Source organism: Tupaia chinensis, unplaced genomic scaffold (genome assembly GCF_000334495.1).
Source record: "Tupaia chinensis unplaced genomic scaffold, TupChi_1.0 Scaffold000045_1, whole genome shotgun sequence".
Lineage (NCBI taxonomy): Eukaryota > Metazoa > Chordata > Mammalia > Scandentia > Tupaiidae > Tupaia > Tupaia belangeri.
This window is the reverse complement of record NW_006159501.1, coordinates 3,712,961-3,735,350: the sequence shown is the minus strand read 5'-3', so window position 1 is coordinate 3,735,350 and position 22,390 is coordinate 3,712,961. Positions and strand designations below refer to the sequence as shown.

General features: G+C 40.9%; 1 protein-coding gene across 3 annotated transcripts in view; it reads right to left on the bottom strand.

Moving 5' to 3' along the window:
* The window catches only part of NBAS (NBAS subunit of NRZ tethering complex), a 423,746-nt gene that overhangs the window by 29,308 nt on the left and 372,048 nt on the right, over positions 1 to 22,390 (bottom strand). For all 3 annotated transcript variants that reach the window (XM_014589621.2, XM_014589625.2, XM_006140811.3), the window contains 2 exons: positions 17,663 to 17,858; positions 287 to 426 (listed from right to left, as the gene is read on the bottom strand). In XM_014589621.2, the coding sequence (XP_014445107.1) occupies positions 287 to 426; positions 17,663 to 17,858 (336 nt within the window). The remainder of the gene's footprint in view (positions 1 to 286; positions 427 to 17,662; positions 17,859 to 22,390) is intronic.

Here is a 22,390-nt window from a genome sequence, read left to right as displayed (position 1 = left end):
GCTGAAAACACTAGATCAAAGTAGTTTTGCTGACATCACAAGAAGTTACTATCAAGTTTTGTCTGATAGTTTTGAATATAATATTTGGATTTGGGGACACAGAATGAGGGAAAGACATTGTGATGTTCAAAAAAAATGTTTTTTTCATTTCCTCTAAAGGTAAATATGGATTACATACATACACCCACAATTATTCTTTCATTGGCTCTTTTGAAGGGCTTACATTTTGGGAACTAAAGTGCAGACAGAGGGACTCTCACTAGGCTAATTTCATTGTAATACTTACACATATTCCCTTTTCATAGGTGGCCACGCTTGCAATAGCAGAAGCAAATGCTGAAACTCAGCCTTGTGGTGACTAGATTCCAGGAGTTCCATGAACAGATGGCAACGGCTCTCTTCATTCTCAACATCAGCTAAGCCAACCTGGAAGGAGAAATGCACACTTTCTATGATGGCACAGTTACGGGACTGGCTTATAGAAGAATTCAAATTCAATTGTTTTGATGAAACATTCTTTTCAAAACGTTCACAATGTGCTGAGGGAAGACGCAGCAACACAAAAACAAAACCAAACACCTTCAAAATATTATCTTGCCCTACTCGGTTTTAAATAATCGCTACGAATTACTTAGAAGTACAAAATCACAAGGAGTTTCTTAAGCTTATTGACCACAATAAATTAAAGTAAGAAGACAGCCACAGAACTGCCTCATCAGCATTTAACATGTTAAAACACTTCATTGTTTTATCTGAAATCGTGCCCATTTCATCATGCTCAACATTTAGGTCAATTTTCTCTCTCTTTTTTAAAGACAGGGTCTCAGCATGTCATGACCCTCCTGCCACAGTCTCCCAACTGGACCCACAGGTGCATTCCACCACACCCAGTTCTTTCTCAGCCTCACTACGCTGCCTGGACCAGCCTTCCCCGTGACCCTCCTGCCTCAGCCTCCCTGAGCTGCGGGGACGACGGGCATCTGCCACCACGTCTAGCCTTTAGGTTGGACCCGGAACAGAACCCAGGCCTCCCTGAGGTCCCATTCTGCAACACAATAGCATTTTAGCAGCACGTGTCATCATGGCTGGGCCAGGTACATTTTTTTAAAGTTTAAATTATGAATTTCTAATTTCAGTAAGAAATTGCTAAACCTTCGTGTTGTCTAAAAAATTTCTCTAATCTGACAGTAAACATTTCACTAAATTGTATTTGTCATATGATTTTTTTCTTTTTGTGACACATCAAAATAAAGTAAAATGTCCTTTATTCATGTATCTTTAAAAAAAAAAAATGCCGGAGGGCAGATGCACATGTGCACACACAAGAGCGCCCCGACAGGGCCGGTCACGCCGCTATCCCTTTTCCTTCAGTTCTCCACCCTGCTGAGGTCCTGAGCACACACGCACCCAGGCCTGACAAGCTTATAGGACTGGAACGTGAATCCTGGCCAGACATGGGATGGGCATATGACCTGTGCTATGGGGCCAGCCCACATCTTCAGTTCTAATGTAAAAGAAATTTCTGTCAAATACAAAATACTCATTTTTCCTCCTCTCACTGAACTAAATGACTTTTTAAAAAAATAATTATTTTATGTAGCTTTATTATTATTATTATTATTATTTTCCAGTTTTGATCAGAGAAAGAGAGAAAGAGAGAGAAAGTGAGAAAGCAAGTAACCAGTTCTGGGACTTGAACTGCAGTCACCCATGTGGGAGAGTCCAGCATCTTTAGCCACCATACCACCCACTGGCCCCTGAACTAAATGACTTTTAAAACAAATTACACTTCTAATACCTCTGTGGATGAAAATGTTTGCTAATTTAAGTTAAAAAAAGCAGTTTTTGTTTCCGTGTTTTTGCTATAGGGTGCCTGTGCTTGCTGGAGGGACAGAGAGAGACAAAGAGACAGAAAGCGAGAAATCACCCCCCAGGGCTGATGGCAACACCGCAATCCCATCTCCTCCATTCTCCTCTTGGGATTTTGGGCATGCACATACACACACCTGGTGTTTTAAGTTGCCGGGTGCAAGATTCAAACTTGGTTGACTACATGGGAGTCCAGTGACATAACCATTACACTGTCCACTGGTCCCCTAAGAAGCAGTATTAAATATAAAAGTAGGCTAACATCTTATTCCATTTTCTGGTCCACTTTTTAACACATATTTAACACATAGAACCTTCAATAAGTTCATGGAAAATGTTTACTCTGAAAAGCAAACCCTATGTATGAATTTTAAGAAATTACTGTACCAAAATACACTTGTATTTTAATTTCATTCTCTAAGAACATTTTTTTTTAAAGATAGATGTTTGCTATAGGGTGTGTGTGCTTGCCAGAGAGACAGACAGAAAGCGAGAAAGCACCCCCCAAGGGGACAACCACACCACAATCCCTTCTCCTTTGTTCTCTTGGGATTTGGGGCACATATGTACATGCACCCAGTGTTAGTTGTAAGCCAGCGGGTCTGGGACTCGAACCAGTTGTCTACGTGGGAAACCAGGGACATGTCGGTCCCTTCTATGAGCTTTTAGAAGTTCTTTATATTTGAGCACACAGACATTTATGACAATTAATTGACAATGACTTGGGCACAGAGACATTCAGATGACGATGACACCTTGAAAGGATAATGAAGAAGGATGGTTACCTGCATATTCGCTAAATTGTCTGCACTAATGCACATCTACCAAACATTTCATTTCACGGTTATTCTGGCTCTATCCCCCAGAGCCAGCTGAAATAGTCTCACTATGAATTCCTCATTTTCACAAAAGTTGATACATGGATGAAATTATTGGTAATTGCTATGGGAAGTCTAACTCGACATGATACCCAGTTAGATCCTTTCAAACCTACCTTAAAGCCCACGCCATTCTTCTGTGGAATAGGAACCCAAAAGCATTTTATAGTTTTTGAGATAAGATAACAATTTAGTCTATCAGCCCTTCCAGCAGCTCTGGGTGGAAGACAGCACAGGTATTAGAAACATCACTTCAGACAGGAAACAGGCTAAATGTCCCAGTACCATGGCTAGCAAATGACAGAATCAAAATACAGTTACAATCAGATCGGGTGTTCTAAAACCAGAGGATCGATAGGCCAGATAAACTGAATTATTTAAGTTGGTCTTCTATTTGGGACTTTGGCAATACTGCCTTGTCTATTTATCAAAAAATGTTTTTTGTTTTTTGTTTTTTTTTCATCTCAAACTGAAGACCTCCATCTGTTATCACCTGACCTTACGGCCTTCACTTGTCTCCAGCTTCAGGGCCTCTCTGAGGTTCCTCGCATACTATCACATACACTCCCACCACAGGGACTCTGATCTGCTTCCTCTGCCTGGCACATTCTTCCTCCAGATATTTCTCTGAGTGACTCATTCCCTCCCTTCCTTCAAACCTCTCAAGCATTGCCTTATCAGCTAAGGCCTTGCACACTGCCTTACTTAAAGAAGCATTCCCCCATGCCTGTCTATCTTCCTCACCCTGTTTCATTTTCCTTAGAATTTACAACTAAATGACAGATTATATATTTATTTATTGCCTTTCTTTGTCCGTAAGAATGTAAGTTCCTAGAGAATACAGACTAATTTTTGTTCAGTGGTTTACCCCGACTACTCAATGGCTGCCCTGCTGCAGAGTGGATGCACAGTAAGTGCGTGGATGAGTTCATGCACTAATAGAATATACATGTGAATGAAGATAATTTGTCGTTTATAAAGTAATCTAGCATAAGTCATACTAGCCTCATAGAGCAGTCATACATGTTTAACAGCTGATTTTATTATTGAAGAGAGAGAGGAAATTTAAAAAGAGTATGTTATCAAAAGAGCAATTACCAAAAAAACAAGACCAAAGATAGCAGAATTATTGTCCGGACACCCTAGATACGCTGCTTGGGTAGGCTGATTTCTGTGATCCGGCTGTTTGGGGAAAAGAGCATGCTGGTAGAGACCCCTGAGCTTCCCTTATCTACTTGAAGACATCCTCCAAAAGGAACTCAACTGTCACAAATGTCCTCCCCAGGAATCTTATCAACCAGGGAAAATTAACTGGGAATTTAACAGAAGGAGGTTGACACGCCCAGTCAGTCACTCTGAGATAATTGTTATTATGTGAGAGACTTTATTTGCATAGCAAGAAACCTTTATTCAGGTCCACTTCCTTGTCCCATCATCTCCCCCATAATGTGTCACCACCACCCCTCAGAAACCTGAGTACCCTTCCCTTTCTGTAGCTCAGAGTGCTATAATAGGTAAGCTTCAGTCATCTGACCTTTCTGAAGAGTCTCATATTTTGTGGCACACCCTTATGTATCCAGTAATTAAATATGGTTTTCTCCTGTTAATCTGTCTTAGTCAAGTTAATTGCAGCCCAGCCAAAGAACCCAGAAGGTTGGAGGGAAGCCATTTTTCACTCCCCTATAAACAAGATTCTTTTCTTTGAAAAAGAGTATTAAATGAAAGTTCCTAAGACTGGATTTCTAGATGATAAAAGAATTAACACATTTCCTTTGAATATTAATGGGTACTCTAAAATTTATTTGAGAAAAAGAGTAGACACTAAGATTAAAATCTAAGTTTCCATAATTAGCCTCTTTATGCTAATAGGCCACTACAGCAGGACTCCTAAGAGTGATTTTCATACATATTATTATATATATTCTGTCACTTGTTTAACCCTTTCAATATTATATACATATATATGTGTGTGTGTGTGTGTATTTTTTTAATTTAGGGAGTTTTTCTTTTTGCTATAGGGTGCATATACATGCATTCTAGAGGGACAGACAGAAAGTGAGAAATCACCCCCCAGGGGGGATGGCCACCCCACAATCCCTTCTCCTCCATTCTCTTCTCTGGATCTTGGGCTCGCCCACACATGAGCCCAGCATGAGTTTTAAGCCACTGGGTCTCAGAGGACTTGAACTGCAGTCGACTATGTAAGAGTCCAGTGATATAACCATTATGCCATTTGCTGGTCCTAATATTTTCTATATTAATTCCAGTCATTTTCAGTGTGTTCCTTGGGTTTTCTAGAATTAGAATGATACTCTCTGTAAGTCAACAGTGGCAATTTAGCTCTTTCAAAAAGTTACTGATCCTATTTCTGTTTCTTTTCTTACTAGATTTACCTATGAAACGATGCATAAATAATGACCATAAATTCGGCACCCTTTGTTCCTAACTTTATTTTTTTAAGTTAAATTGTTCCCTAAGAGACAAAAAGAAGTGGAGAGACACAGAGAGAGAAACAACCCCAATAGGGTGCTCACACCCGTCCCCCGCCAGTCTCGCAGGCCTGGGCACAGGCATGTGTGTATGCACCATAAGCTCAGGGAGGTCTGGGATGTGAACCCAGGATGTCTCCCACGTGGTCCAGTGTGTTACCACTGAGCCACAGCTGCCCCTGTTTTTCACTTTGGTAAGAATGCCTCCAGATTTTTAGTGTCAACAACTTCTGCTTTGACTAAATCCTAGTGGTCCACAGGATGCAGGAGAATAGCAAGAGATCAATACAAATCTCAGGCATAAATAGTACAATAAGATAAAAATGTCATTTACTTTCTTTCTAGAAGATGGCTTTGACCCAATACATTTGCATAATACTGAAACCCAGCAGGAACCCTGTAAAAGGGCTGGGCCTCTATTAATAGTTTCTCCTTTCTGTTGAGGAAAAAGAAATGGAAATTTCCCAAACTGAAAATCAATGAGACCTGAACTAAAAGTAGAGTATCTGTCCAAGCTACTTAAAAATGTGACGTTCATTTAAGTTTTAGTGACAGGGCAAGGCCTGAGCCTCCAGACACTGGTTAAAGCCACTCCCAGTCTGGGGTAACTGTCTGGAGGTTTATTCTAGTTCACAGTAAACAAAACGACCTTCAAAAGGTAGCGAATTCACAATGTGGTCGTCATCCCCTTTGGTCTTGCAATGCTCCCATTTTTTTTTCTAACTTAAATTTACTAGAGAGAGTGTGTTCTTGCCAGAGAAGTAGAGAACGGAAAGTGAGAAAGCACCCCCTACAGGGGTGGTGGTGTCACAGCCCCTTCTCCATTTCTCCTTTCAGGATGTCCGCCACACACAGATACACTCAGTGCATTTTCCAGCCTCTGGGTCCAGGACTCAAACCACACAGTTGGCTCTGTGAGATCCAGTCCCCTTACCTACTGTGCCACCTTTGGGCCCACTCTCAAAACTCGTGATGTAAAGTTATCTGTGTTCTTTAAATAGGCCAATATGAGTTCTCCCAAAAGAACTTGTTACCTCCCTTTTTCTCTGTCTTTCCTTTTTGATATAGAAATTAATTTTTTAGGAAAAAATTAAGGAATGGTTAAGACAATGGTAATTATGCACCTATGGCCTTGAGATGAGAACATGAAACTCCCAAAAAATGCCCCTCCTGAAGGAAAAGGTAAGATTTTAATTCAATTTCTTTTTTTTTTGGAGATATTTTCACTGTAGGGCGCATGCGCTCGCCAGACAGACAGAGAGAGACATAGAGGCAGAAAGTGAGAAATCACCCCCCAGGGGGGATGGTCACGCCGCAATCCCTTCTCCTCCATTCTCCTCTCGGGATCTTGGGCATGCACGCACACGCGCCTGGCATGAGTTTTAAGCCACCGGGTCCGGGACATGAACCGCGGTCGACTACGTGGGAGTCCAGTGACATAGCCATTACACTAACTGCTGGTTCCCTTAATTCAATTTCTTGAGATGTTTTACAAAATATAAAACCTTCCAATCAAGAAAGCCCACAAAACAATCATCCCATATGGACCAATCATTAGCTGATCATGCACCCGAGACCCTTACCCTTAATCTTGCCCTTCCTTAAAAAAACAAACAAACAAACAAATAAAACACATGCTTAGGAGCCAGCAGATGGTGTAACAATAATGTTGCTGGACTCCAATGTGGTTGATTACATGGCTTAAAACATGCTGGCATGTGTGCATGCATGGCCCCAAGATCCAGGGAGGAAAATGGAAGAGACGGGATTGGAACATGGTCGTCCTCCTGGGGGGTAATTTCTCACTTTCTGTCTCTCTGTCTCTGTCTTTCTGGAGTACAAATGCCCTGTAGCAAAAATCTCTCTGGGGAAAAGAAAAATGCATGCTCAGAATTCCTCAGCGAGAGACTGGGATCTTCTAGCATTTGCCGCCTGCCTTCATTGTGGTGTGCGCAGTGACAAAGCTGCCCTTGCCCTCCCTACACCTGTGTGTACAGTTTGGTACGTGGCACACAGGTGAGCCCACTCGGGTTCACTCAGTGACAACACTTACCATGATATTACTCAGGAAGAGTTGGAAAAATTATACCACTTTAGGTTGAAGAGAGTACTATGTCAAAAATCTGAAAAATTATTTGAACAGAAAGAATTAGAACAGGAAGTATTCCCCTGAAACCACAAAAATTAAAGCAAAAGGTTCTGAGAGACTGACATTATGTTGCAAGAGCATGCAATTGGTTAGGATAAGACATTTAAATTCCTTAAAGAACTGGAAAACAAGGTACCCAGCTCAGCATGTCAGTACACTTAGGCAAGAATCAAATTCTCTTCTCTAGAAGTACTGCAGTCCATACAAAATAAATATTCCAAGCATCCAGATGAATTTTATTGACGTATGAAGCGTAGAGCAGTAACGTTAAGTCCCAGGTAAAATGACTATGGAATATACTTCAACGTGGAGGAAGAACTGACTTTGGGTGGCTATCAAATGCATCAACGTACAGCACTAAAGGGATTGCAAAATAAATGCTGAAAGGTCAATTTGACTAAATATGCAATTTTCCAAAAGTGATGACAAAATCAAGATACCACAGGAAAATGTTTATTTTAGAGATGAAATGAGTCCTTCTGAGGCTGTTTTCTCTTCCATAAGCTAGAGATAGCACACATTTACATGAGAGTTGTAAGCACAGCTAAGATGATGGGACTATGATGACTAAACAAAGAGACAGGTGGTGCATAGTAGGCACGCAGTACATGATAGGTATCATTTATATTCTCATCTGCACGATAACCCCAGAGTGAAAAAGGAAAAAGCTGGATTTGGGCTACTATCCATTCTGGTAAGAATTACGTCTACAGACTAGACAGGCCAAGAAAAGACTGCAGAGAAGGAGGACTGTTTTAGGAGGGGGGATTATGGTTTAACTATATTATCTCATTTATCTGTGTAACAAATATGGTATTTGATGTGATTCTTGGGCACGCCTTCCAAAAATTAGTAAAATCATATGACAGAAACTGCCATTTTAAAACATTTCTTTTACTTTAGCCTGTTTTCCCCAACATAAGAAAGTAACAAATACTTCTGACACCCCTGCTCCTTCCCTAGTGAGTACCACACAAAACCCTAGAGGAGAAATGCCCAGTGCTTTGCAGGCACCTGTGGAGTTAGTGACTGTTTCATACTGACACCACTAACAGGATTCCCAAGGGCAAAACCAAAAAGTGATTCAAACATAAGAGTACCGTTTTCCCCTTTTGAGTCTCAAAGTGCTGTTTTTCTCCCTCATTGAATTAGGCGACTGTGGCCCTTGTTTTAAGTCAATTTGTCAAGTAGCAGCAGCCTCCTTATCGGACAGTCACTGTCCTTGAAAAGTGGGCCGAGCCACCTGTTATTAGTCGAAGACAGTTTTAACCTTCAACTTCTCTGTGGCTGCTGAAAGGGAGCACAGATATCTTCAACTGAGGCATCTCTCCTGAAATACGCAACTTCCCACAAGCGGTGACAGAAGCTTAGTTTACCCTCAGATGTTTAAAGTATGAAATTGATATTAATGCATATGAAAGCATTTTATAAGTAGAAAATAATGACAAACATGCAGAGATTATTGGTGGTAGTGATATTAGTCACCACACTTGTCTCTTCCGTAAGAGCTGGTAAGCTGTTAGCTTGCTTCTGAAAGACTCGGATAAGGACACTTGACTTAAAGCTGTAACTGCAATCCCTTTCATTGACACAATAAAGCCACACTGAGATGCCTTTGTATGTAGGGTTTCAAAAGACAAAACAAACAAAACACTGCTTTAGTAGATACATAGAAATATAAAAAGGTGGCACAGCTGCCCTCCACTGACACCCCCCCATCTGTTAACGCCACTCCTTTACAACGTTACGGGACGCCGGCAGGGCCTACCCTGGCCACCGAATCTAACCAGTCTCTCTTGGGAAACACATCTGGAGAAGGCCAAGGCCAGTCACAGGCTGTGGACGAGCAGCACTCCCTACAGATCCAAGCGGTACCGAGATCAGTGCCTGACACAGAGTGCACGCTCAGTCACAAGTAGTGTTAGTTATTGCTATTAGTATAGTGTTGACTATGACTGCAGACAAGAAACAGAAACAGAACATAAGCCATGATTTCACCCATGACGTATTTACAGGTTTTATTACATAGAAAATATAAAATTGTGGAAATATCATGGAATATCAACATTACAAGTCAGGTGCTATTTTCTAGCCAATTTTCCATTTCTGTAAAACTGAAAAACAGAGGCAGACACTGAGAGAATTTCATAAATACTCAAGCTTATACTGCTTATAATAAAAGCAAAATATGTTGCTGAGATAGCCTGAAAGTTCAAACAGCCTTCCCTAGCCTATGGAGAGGAAAGACTCTCTGCCACGTAGGGAGGAGATCCTGACAAGGAACAAAGAAGGGAGGGACTGAACTCTGGGTCCTAGGGCTGGTGATGGGTAAAGACTTTAAGGCTCCGCTTCACTCTTAAGGCACAGGAGGAAAATGAGTGCTATATGTTAACTGCCTGAGAACCAATGGCTCACAAATGCTGTAAAACATCCCCTATTGGGTACTGCAAACACACCCTTGGGATGAAGGAATACCCAATGAAAGAGGAGTTTAGGTTCCCAAGGGGTCTGCACACATCTATGACTATATAAATATATGCAAACACCAAGAACAGGCCAACAACTGCAATTCTGTGCCAGCTTTGACAGCACCTACCTAGTTTATTACATCTCTAAACCCAGAATTACACAATAAAACCTGCCATAGTCACTCCCCGTAAGTGCTGTTATAACTTCCCTATGTAGCACGTATTTTCATATAGCTTATGTATTTTATGAAGCAATTTTTAAAATGAAACATATGATAAGGGAAAATACTTCGTGTTAAAATAAGAAGAGGAAGGATCTCGCCTTACAATGATTTTCTTTAGGACAAATAATCAATCATGCCATATCGAGCCCCTATAAATACATGTGTTCACTTTGAAGAGCTGCTATTGAAGCTACTTTTTAAAGACATGTTAGTAGAATAACTCATAAAGCTGGAAGCTTTTTCACTGTAGTTTATCATTCATTTTTCACTGCAGTACATCACAGACACTTAATAGTTGTGTGACGACATAAAAACATCTCTGAGCCCCAGTGCTTTCATATGTAAGAATAGGTGGCAATTCTTGATCACTTTGGGAATAATGTAGTATAACATAATGCAATATATGACATAACCCAACATACTACAGCATTAGTGTAACATGGATACAGACACACACACCTTTATAGGTACTTAGCACTGAGCCGCTTCAATAGATACTACTACTGGTATTGCTATACCTGCAAGTGAGCACACTGAGCACCCACAGCTTGGCTTCTATGTACCATTCTTCAAATAACTGAATAAACAAACATTCGGGAGGGAAGAACACAAATGAAAGGAAAAAGAAACACCACTTGGTAAATCCTGCAGCAATAATTATCTCAGGCAACAATCATCGATTCATGCTAAAATCAGTAGATGAAAGAATGATGAGCATCAGAATATTTACACAATCTCAGTATTTCCTCATAACATCCTTATTCATTGTAAAGGGCAAAATGATGCCTATAGTGAGAACAAATAGAGCTCACACCACCTCAAGAAGGTGATCAAAGTTAATATTACCAGCAATGGGACATATGCACACCATGTAACTCCTGTTACAATGCACTAAGAAGGACGCAACATAACCCCATGGTGTTGCTGAAAATGCAAACTTGAATACATTTTTTCCACCCCTGGAGTAGCACAGTGCATGGCACATAATATATGGTTCAAGCATCTTTGAGGAATATTTCACATACTGGTCTGATCAGACCTTTGTAGGTACAGCACTTTTTCAATATTTTAAATGACAGTTGTTAACAAATACCACATTATATACTAAGACAGCACCAAAGGCTAAGAGGTGACACGATGCTTTCTGTCCTCTTGCCTACTCCTGACTTCTCATGTCTAACCAAACGCAGTCCATGTACACTCGGAGCAGAAAAGAAAGGCCAGTGAGACATGCCTCGGAGCCCGACGCCTCCCGCGTGCTTGTGCTGGACAGACTTCCCTGGCGAACAGGAAGAAGAGATGGCCCACACAGTTGTTGGGATCAGACAGACCCGGCTTTGAGTTCCAGTCTGATCACTCCCAAGTGGTGTCACCTATAGGTCATATGACCTCACGTAAGACAGAGAGGACAGTACACCTTTCCCGGTGTTAAAGAGCAATGTGGGAGCAACGCACTTTCCACACTCCCCTCTTCTCCCAATGACAACAGTGGCAAGGAGGCAGATCGTCAAAGGAAAGAACTCGCTCTTCTAGAATCTTTCATCGCCCCCAGACATTTGCAGGACCAAACGATACGGATGCTTTCCCAACTTTCATCGTCGGGAAAAGCACGTCGAGCTCTGCTCCAACCTTTCTGATCTCATGCTCACATCCGGACAAACACGCCTGAGACTTGTTTGCTTCCCTATGAGAAGCAATTTAGCTGTGCAGACATCACTGTCAGCAAAGTACAGTGAGCTAATTTACTACAGCACCAGTGTAAATGCGCCAGGCCACTCTGTAAGGAAACTTCCTACTGGACCAAACAGCTCATCCAGCTTTCATGTAAGGGGAGGAAGCATGTCTAATTCTCCATCATTAATGGCAAGAACACTACACGCCAGTCAGGAGTCCTGGCCTTGCCATTTACGGGTGACTTTGGATGAGGTTTTTTAACATTTAATATTCATTTACTCTACAAATATTTATGGAGTGTCTATGAGACCTTTGCTCTCACAGAATTCACATTCGAACAAAGAAAGACACTGTATAAACACACAGAAAGATAGGAAGGAGGGACTTAGACAGTAGTGAGTGATTTGTAGAGAACTGAGAAAGAGATAAAGACTGTGAATGAGTGTTAATTCAGGCTGTGTAGTCAGTTTTAAAAAGGTGACATTTAAGCTAAATCTGAGGCAGTAGTTTCTCCTTTTTGGACATCCATATTCTTTTCTATAATATACAAATCTTGGGGCCAGCAGGTGGCATGATGGTTGAGGGTGCTGAATTCTCACATGGCCAACTATGGTTTAAGTCTTGGACCTGGTGGCTTGCTTTCTCACTTTTTCCTCTCTCCCTCATAAATTTTTTTAAAAAAATAAATGAATAAAGTTAAATAGAATAAATAATTCTTAAAAAAAAAAAAGACGACATAAATCTTGAACTAGGATTTCTCTCTTTTTTTTAAATGTTGCCATAGGGTACATATGCTCACTAGAGAGATAGTACCCCCCACCCCTAGAGGATGGTCATACTGCAATCTTTTCTCCTCCATTTCTTCCTTTAGAAATCTGAGTACACACACACACACACACACACACACACACACACACACGCCTAGTGTGTTTCTCAAGCCACTGCACCTGGGATTTGAACTACACGGTCAGCCATGTGGGATCCAGTCACCTTAAAACCACACTACCAGTGGTCTGGGATCTTTTGAAAGTCTCTTCCAGTTCACAAATCTGTGATTTCATGGTGATTAGGGCTATATGAATTATGTGTGCGTCCATTTTTTTTTACTCCTCCCCCCACAATTGCCAGAGGGTATTTGTACTTATCAGAGACAGAGGAGAGACAGAGGAAAAAAGTTCCCCTCAGTGAGGTGTGGTCATGCCATGATGCCTTGTCTTCCATCTCTCCAGTAGGTACTCGGTGTATTTTTCAAGTTGCCAGAGTCAGAACTTGGCCATATGGGATCTGGCTCCCTTAACCACTAGACCACAAGAGTGGTCTTACTTTTGTATTTTTATTTTTATAATTAATTAATTTATTTAATCATTCATTCATTCATTTATTTATTGGCAAGAGGGCATATGAGCTCACCAGAGAGAGAAAGGGAGAGAGAAAGGGAGAAAGCACTACCGTCCCCCATGGGGCACAGTCATACCACAGCTTTTCTCTTCCAGTTTTCTATCCTGTCACGATCTGGGAAATGTATGCATGTGTGCTCTGTGTGTTTTTCAAGCTGCAGGGGCCAGAATTCAAACTGCAAGGTCAGTCATATGGGATTTGGTTCCCTTAGCCACTAAGCCATGGAGCCAGGCCACCACACATATTTTTAACATCAAGTGTCATTCTACATTTGGTTAAGCAAATCATGTCAGTGACTGATAGCTCTTAAGACATTTAAAGTAACAGCAAATTATTTGTAAGAAACTAAATACATCCACATAGACTGAACTTTTGCTACTGTGTTGGGGCTCTGACAGAGAAGGACATATTTTGTTAATATTTTGGCTAATGAAGTCAAACTAGTCTCCGACCAGAAGGGTTAATATGCTTGTGCACATTTCCAAATAGGCAAAGATAAATGAATTTGTAATGAGATCAGAAGTCATCTTAAGCTAATTCTTTCTGTTGATCACGTACAAAACTCAGACATACTGGAATTTTAAGAGGCAAAACTCTGAGCTACATGTTCTCTTTTACATAAAAATGGAGGAAAAGTTCGAGGTGATGTGGTATGAAATTTTTTTAAAGAAACATCAGTATTTTGACCCATATTCTTCATGCACCAGTTAACTAGAAAATTACAAAAGCTGAAAAACTCAGATAAACTGTACCAAGGGGATTAACACAGTATATCTATCCCTCTCCCTACACTTCATGTCCTCTTCCTTCCTACCCAGAGCTGAGGCGCATTTCTGGAATGGGAATGTAGGCCTCTCACACTACAGAAAAATGAGGGCCTCAGAATTTTTAATTCTGTTAACTAATCATTAGAAAACTAGAAATTGTTCTCTCTCTCTCTCTCTGAGAACCAGTGAGGTAGCAGGCACCACAGACTCTGTGTTTAATTTTGCAGGAGTTGGCTGGTTTCCCGGCAACACACTGATGTGTGGGGCCACTACTTCGGGCACCTCGAGGATAATTAAATATTAAGTCCCTCTTTGATGTATGCAAAGTCTGCCTAAGAGGATTAGCAGCCACAGTGAAGGTAGCAGTCCCACATTTTTGGGTAATTGAACATTGCAATATCATTATCTATTCTCATCTTTACTCTTTAAGAACCTGTCTCTATCCTTAATGTCACCTAAAGTACCTCTGAGAATGAAGAGGAGTACAGGAAGAAGCTGAAGAAAATGAGAGCCCTTACAGTCGGCATTTTGGAATACACAAGGTGTCTGGGATATAGAGGCAAAGAGCACAGTTGGATGTGTGAGGAAATGACAGACGAGGTGAGCAAACCATCCTCTAGCCGCTCTAGATCAAAGTTCCAAGTAGCCAACAAGCACAGTACGAGAATCTTCCCCAAGATTATAAAACCAATGGCAGAGGGCGGGTGGAGAGGCAGACATACTTGTTGACTAGTGCCCTGCTTTTTGTGAAAGGTAACACAATTTTTAAAGAAAACTTAAGAGACTATCTGAATTATGGGCACAGTTAGGTTACATTCCAAAAATTGTTGCAACTACACATTTTCTGCAATTATTTTCCAAATAACAAGGTATTATTTACAGCTATAAAACAGAACTTATTGATTCACTGGAATCGGCAATGACAGGCAGATATGGAATACTTAATTTCAAAAGAGCAGAGGATTTATTTCTTGGAGAAGACTATAGATGAATAGCATAATTCAGCCAATATGGTAGCGTTCTTATTTTTATTACCAAATATCTAAGAAACCCAGGTCAAAAGGTGCTAAGACCAGGGAAACTGCTCTTATATAGGGGAAAGAGAGAAAAATAAAACAGGTGAGGGAGACATGAGACAACTTTTCCTAATTCAGAGACTTCTGGGAGAGTTTTCTAGAGAGCCTGAAAGAGTTTGCACCACCAGAGAGGAAATGCTGGTATAACAAGGAGTAACACAGGGCCTTTGCAAGAGAGAAAACTGTGTGTGCATAGCTGCAAATTCCAGTCAGTTTCAAACAGTTCATGAAAAAGGAATCTGAGTCACAGAGGCTGTGCTGTCACAGCTCCTGGTTTTGGAAAAAGTTCAACTGTAAAGAAATTAAAATTCTCGGGGCCAGCAGTCAGCATAATGGCTATGTCACTGGACTCCCATGTAGTCGACTGCGGTTCGAGTCCTGGACCTCATGGCTTAAACTCACGCTGGGCGCATGTGTATGTGTGCCCAAGATCCCGAGAGGAGAAAGGAGGAGAAGGGATTGTGGCGTGGCCATCCCCCTGGTGGGGAGATTTCTCACTTTCTATCTCTCTGTCTCTCTCTGTCTTTCTGGTGAGTGCATGCACCCTAAAGCAAAAAAAAACTCCAAAAAAAAAAAAATTAAAATCCCTTGGGGTAGCATAGTAGTTAAGATTCTGGACTCCCACACGGCCAACCATGTTTTGAGTCCTGGTCCCGGCAGCTTGAAACTGACACCGGGCACATGTATGTGCATGCCCAAAATCCTGAGAGGAGAACGGAGGGCAAGGGAAGCATGGCCACACCCGCTCCTCCACCCCAACGCGATTTTTCAGTTTTTCTCTCCTGCCTCTCTCTGTTTCTCTTATGAGCACATGCGCCCTATAGCAAAAATCTCTCTAAAAAACAATAATAATAAATTAAAATCCCAGAAATATTCTGAAATTATATCAAAGTTACAACTTATTCTTTGGGTGACTGGCACATTAAGAAAAGCTTAAAAGAGGAAATCATGGTGATACCTATATTATTTATGGGACATTTAGACCCAAATACCAAAGTGAATCTTCTAGTGTCTCGGCATGACAGACAAAATCGATGGCTGTTTCCCCCTTCCCAGTCTCTATGCTGTCTTGTGAGATTTGGGGTACATGAAGTGAGACTCCAACCAGAGCAGCCAGCCTCACCATTCTGAGGCTGCCACAATCGAGGGAGATGAGCTGAGCAAGGCTGAGAACTTGAGAAATGGAGGTTGAGGCAAGGAAGTACACAAGTGCAGTCACATCTGCTTGCTTCAGCACCGAAAGTTCCACATGGCAAAAATAATGTGCCCTAATGCAAGGTTTCCCTTAGGGATGAACTCAAAACAAGAACATCTCTAGTTCCTACTATTTCCCATACCTGAAATATATTCTATGGCTTATTGCATTTGTGTTTCTAAACTGTTCTTTAAAGAGGCTGTGAGTGGTCTCCTGATAGAATTAGAAGCAAAACGATGAGATTGAAAGTACCGGTAAGGTCACAGAACTTCAAAGAGAGTATTATTCAGACATTAGTGCCTCTTTTACGACAACTTTTTCAGAAACGTGGCAAAATTAGAGATTTCTTTGGTAAATCCATCGTTTTTGAATCTCAACTTCTGGGACTTCTGAAGAATAAGTAATTGGATTTATCCAGTTGCCTCATGAAGGGAAATAAACATATAAGGCAGTAATTATGAAGATACAGAGATGAGTCCCAAGATACTCTTAGCAGCTGACTCATTTTGAAAAAGTAAATTCAACATTCTCTAGAGTAATAAATATATAAATTATAAACAAGGTTTAAAACTAGAAGAAAAATGGAGTTTTCCAGGAAAACTCCTGCAGCTGAGACTGCCCAGGAAGCCTTGCTTCTGACCTGGTCTGATGGGGCGGGGTGCTCTGCAGACACTAACACACTGGGCTACAGTTGCTGACTCCTAACCCTCACATCCTTAGGAGGCAACAATTTAGAATCGAAGCCAAACTTCAACAGACACTATACTTCTTCGATTTAGGGATTCACTTTTTCATTTATTCAGTCGAGAAGTATTTGAGTTCTGAGGTATGTATGGGCACTTAGTGGGATTCAAGAGATGATGAGCATGTCCCCCAGAGCGTCAGAGTTGTCACGGTAGTGGGGAGACACCATTTTTAAAGAGTAATAACAGTAATAATCAATAATTAAAGCTCAAATATGTGAAATTCGAGGTTCAATTGAGTTTCCAAAGGCCAGGGGCAGCTCTGGGGAAAGACAGGCCAAGTGAGCCTTGAAGGGAGAGGGTGAGAGTGGTATGGAGATACCACGATCTTATCACTCTGCTCATCTGTACTCAGCTAGGTGACATGAGGAGGGAGGGCATTTCGCACCTGCAGAGAGCACGAAAGAAATAACCCTGCTAAGTTCCGTTCAGTTCTGCATTCCTCCTGGGAAGGGGTGAGCCACCACCGTTCCCTGATACCTATGAAGTGGAAAATGACGCACCCGTGCTTAGTGAGTGAAGCATCATCTACTAAGCACTTGCATATTCAAACATACAGAAAAATTAAAATAAATTTGATTACATATATTCACTTACCAAATAGCTGGACTGACAAATACTGGGAAGTTTGTGTTACCATGCACATTATTCATCTGAAACTCGTTCATAGTAATAAAAACCGATCTCTCACTACCGTCAATAGAGAACGTTTTCAGTCAGATGCTCCCTTACCTGTCTCTGGGGCCACACGGCTTTTAGAATGGCTTCGGTTCTAAAGAACATGAGGAGCTTGCTGTCCTCCTCCGTCAGGTGGAAAGCCTGCTCCAGAATCTGCAGCACGTGAATGCGGGGCCGCACTGGCCAGGCCTCGTCGGCACAGAAAGGCCGCAGCCACTCCAGCAGGTCCTCAGATGAAACCAGCTCCTCTCTGTAGGGCAAAACCAGACTCCTTATCTTCTAGTCAACCTAAATGCTCATTTGTTGGATGATTATTATTTTCCTCTCCTATTTTTTAAGTTAGTTTATTTCTCCCATGAGCAAGAAAGACAGAGAGAGAGAGGAAGAGAGAGAGAGCGCACATCCCTAACCTCAGACAGCCCCAAATCCTGGGCACACACTTGCCCAGAGCACTCAGGAACGTTGTCTCTCTCTCTCTCTCTTTTTTTTTTTTTTGTGGAGAGGTTTTTCCTATAGGGCGCACGCACTCACCAGAAAGACAGAGAGAGACAGAGAGACAGAACGTGAGAAATCACCCTCCAGTGGGGATAGCCACGCCGCAATCCCTTCTCCATTCTCTTCTCAGGTTCTTGGGCACGCACGCACATGCACACGCACCCGGCATGAGTTTAAGCCACTGGGTCCGGGACTCGAACCGCGGTCAACTACATGGGAGTCCAGCAACATAGCCATTGTGCTAACTGTTGGTCCCAGGGACGCTGTCTCTGAATGCAAACCAGAACTTGCTCTGAGGACCAGCCTCAAAGAGCACCTGTTATGCCACTGTCTGGTCCCCTATTTTTTTAACAGAAAAAACTTAGGTATTTAAATAGCTTATAGCAAACATATTATTTAAAAAGTACATTAGAATGGATTTCAGTTTTAAACAGTATCATATTAAAGTGAGTTGCGTACAAGCAGATAAAAATTATCATTAACCAATATGTCCTTAGCTATTTTAATTTTATCAAAATTTAATAAGTAGCAAAACTCATTTCTATTAATAATACTAACAGGGCCGGGTATCAGTCTAGTAATTTTATATATATACTATTACTAGTTGATAGCAACTATGAAGAGTAGACATCATAACTCGCATTTTATAGCTGAGGCAAGAGGCTTCAGAGCAGTGATATAATAGTCCATGCACGTCTGTAACAGACAGCCGTGGTCTTTCCACCATTTTTCACTGTGATTATAATATTAAATTTTATGCTACTCTAAAAATAAAATATAAATGCTTGATTATTAAAGGACTGTGAAGTCTAAAAGGATTCAGAGAAAGGGACACTTTGTATACTATTCCATCCAGTATCAGAATTTCTGCTCTTGTAATCCCAAATGGACCATTTCAAGACAACAAAACTGATTTAATATCAATTCATTAGTATTGATTGACTATTAAGAGGTTATCCTTATAGAAGACTCACACCCACAAGACTCTGGAGATGTATGATAAAGCAATAAATTACACAGATTTTGTTGTAACTAGATTGTTAGAAGGCTTTCAACGATAAGTTACCTAGATGGAGCTTCAGACTAACCTACTTTAAGTAAAATTCCATGCCTTAATAAAACTACAGGACATTGTTTAAAAACTTTGCAGAAGATTAAAAGTCTACCATGTCAGAGCGAGCAGGTGGCACAGAAGTTAAGACACTAGACCACCAAATGGCTAACCATAGTTCAAGTCCTGGACCCTATGTCTTAAAACACACAGAGTACATATGCTTTTGTCCCCAAAATCTCAAGAGGAGAATGGAGGAGAAGGGATCACGGTATGGCTAACCCTTTGGGGGAATGATTTCTCACTTTCTGTCTCTCTGTCTCTCACTGTCTCTCTGGCAAGCACACATGCCCAATAGCAAAAATCTCTCTCTCAAAAAAAAATTCTACAATGCCACTAAGTATGTCTCTTAGGATTTATTAAATAATATAGTTGTCACCTGCTATTTTATAGCAATTCATGTCAAAACATAATATTCATCCTTTGAATTTGAGAATAAAAGAAATTACAAAATGTTGTGGACAACTGACGTGGTATTTCCTAAATTTATAGAACCTTTTGTTAGTTTTATTTATGAGTGCTCTTAATATTTATCAAAAATAGGAAAAGTTTGGTGCAAAAAAAGTACAATTTCACAAATATTTCCTGGAAATAGGTCGAGTATCCATTATTTGAAATGCCTGGGACCAGATTTCAGAATTTTTCAAGTTTTGCAATATTTACATGTACATGTATGAGACTATCTTGGGGATGGAAACCAATCATAAATACAAAATATATTTCTGCTTCATATACACACCATATACCCTGAAGACATTTTTATACAATAGCTTCGAATTATAGTATTTTGACTGCAACCCATCAAGTGATGTCCAGTGTAGAATTTTCCACTTTTGGTGTAAGGTCTGCCTTCAAAAAGTTTGAAACATTTCACTACTTACTGTGTAACCTTGGAGAAGTTATTAAACCTCTCTATAATATATAATTTATAGTAGCAATTTGGATAATAGCAAAACAGTAAGTAGTGAAGCCAAGCTTTGAATGAACTGCCTTACCACCTAATTACCAATGAATGAAATGGAACCAAACTGAGGCATAATGTCCCAGAGCACTGTGGCAGTAGATTAAAATTATTCACATACTGATGAGATTATAAAATGATGGTTATTATTATAACATTTTCCAAGTTATTAAATAATATTAGATTCTTTTATTTCCTTAGATAGGAGAGACAAAGAGCAAGAGCGAGAAAGTAAGAAATCATCCCCCCTCCCCCACCCCAGGGAAGATGGTGCACCACAATCTCTTCTTCATACTCCTCTCAGGATTTTGAGCATGCATGCACATGTGCCTGGTGTAATTTTCAAGCCACTGGGTCCAAGACTCAAACCACATTCAGCCATATGGGAGTCCAGTGCCATAGCCACCACACCACCTGCTGGCCCCCATGTTAGACTCCTTTTACCTTAGAAATATTGTGCAGTTAACATCTGACATCTTGCAGAAACATGCTCTATGTTTTGGTTGAGAGTTCAAATACACATCAAATAAGGAGAACACCTTCCACTGTGTTCGGGCAGTACCATGTCCTAGATGAGCTTCTCTGTGTCCATATGAATATGATGGACAGTAAGAATACACAGAAGGAGAAGGAGGCCCTTAATAAAAAGCTGTGGTAGGACCAGCAGATGGCATAATGGTTACTCGCTGGACTCTCATGTAGTTGACCATGGTTTGAGTCCTAGACCCGACACCTTAAAACTCCCACCAAGCACATGTGCGTATGTACCCAGAATGCTGAGAGGAGCAGGGAGGAGAAGGGATTGTGATGTGGCCATCACTCCTAGGAGATGATTCCTCGCTTTCTATCTCTCTGGTGAGCACACAAACCCTATAGGAAATATATTCTCAAAAAGGAAGGAAGGAAAGAAGGAAAGAAGGAAGGAAGGAAGGAAAGGAAAGGAAAGGAAAGGAAAGGAGGGAGGGAGGGAGGGAGGGAGGGCAAACTGTGATATGTGATTGATATATGATATTGCTACATAATATCTTCTGAAGTTTTTAGCTACTAAATAGCTTACATTGGGGACAGTAGGCGGCATGGTGGTTAAGACACTAGATCCCACATGGCTGACCACAGTTCAAATTCTGGACCTGGTGGCCAGGATCCTGGGCATGTGCACATGCATGCCCAGAATGCCCAGAGGAGAACAGAGGTGAGGGGCTGCAGTGCAGCCATCCTCCCTGGGGGAGGATTTCTTACTGACCCTCTCTCTCTCTGTCTCTCTGGCAAACACATGCACCCTATGGCAAAAAACAAAAAGAAAAAGTTTACATACTGATTTCGATTTGGGTTTTAAAGTCTGCAGTCATTTTGCTGGTCTAGCAAACACACAGACATACAGATAAACAAAGAGCACAAGAACTGTGACAGAGTGGTAACGGGTGGATCACGGAGAACAGTACATTGGTGTTTATTTTTTATCACTGCAACTTTTCTGTGACTGGCATTTTCAAGATAAATAGGTGGGTGAAAAAATAGCAATTATGACATTAACAATATTAAGAACAGAATGGGAAGAAGCAAAATCAATTCCATTTCTATCATCTTTTATGAAGATAAGGAGAGATATATAATGAGCTTAGGAACGGAAAAAAGAACATCTTTAAAAACATACTTCATTATAAAAGTAATGTGAATGCTATTTTTAAAATTATAAAACAAACAAAAAGTAAAATCTGGGGCCAGCTAGGCAAGATGGCGGTTATGGTGGCTGGATCCCACGTTGCCGATCACATGGTACCAAGCCCTGACTTGGCAGCTTGAAAAACACTCTGCGTGTATGTGCTGGTATGCCCCAAATCCCAAGAGAATGGCCGAGAAGAGATTGAGGTGTGGTCACCACCCTGGAGGTCATTTTACCACATTCTCTCTCTCTCTCTGGCAAATGCATGGGCCCTAAGTCAAGAAAATAAAATAATAAAAACGAGGTAAAAATCTCTCATAGTTTCACTATAAACAAAAAGGCGATTGCTTCTACCATTTGCCCTAAAATGAGGATGGGAATTTAGGTAGTGTAATTTAGAACACTATTTTAGAAATTAATGAATACAGGAAACACAGGCACACAATCAGTTTTGTTACAAAGATAAGGAGCCAGCTGGAACATATAAGTAGCCCTACGAACAGAAAGAACGACAGCACCGACAATGACAAAAAAAAAAAAAAAAAAAGACAA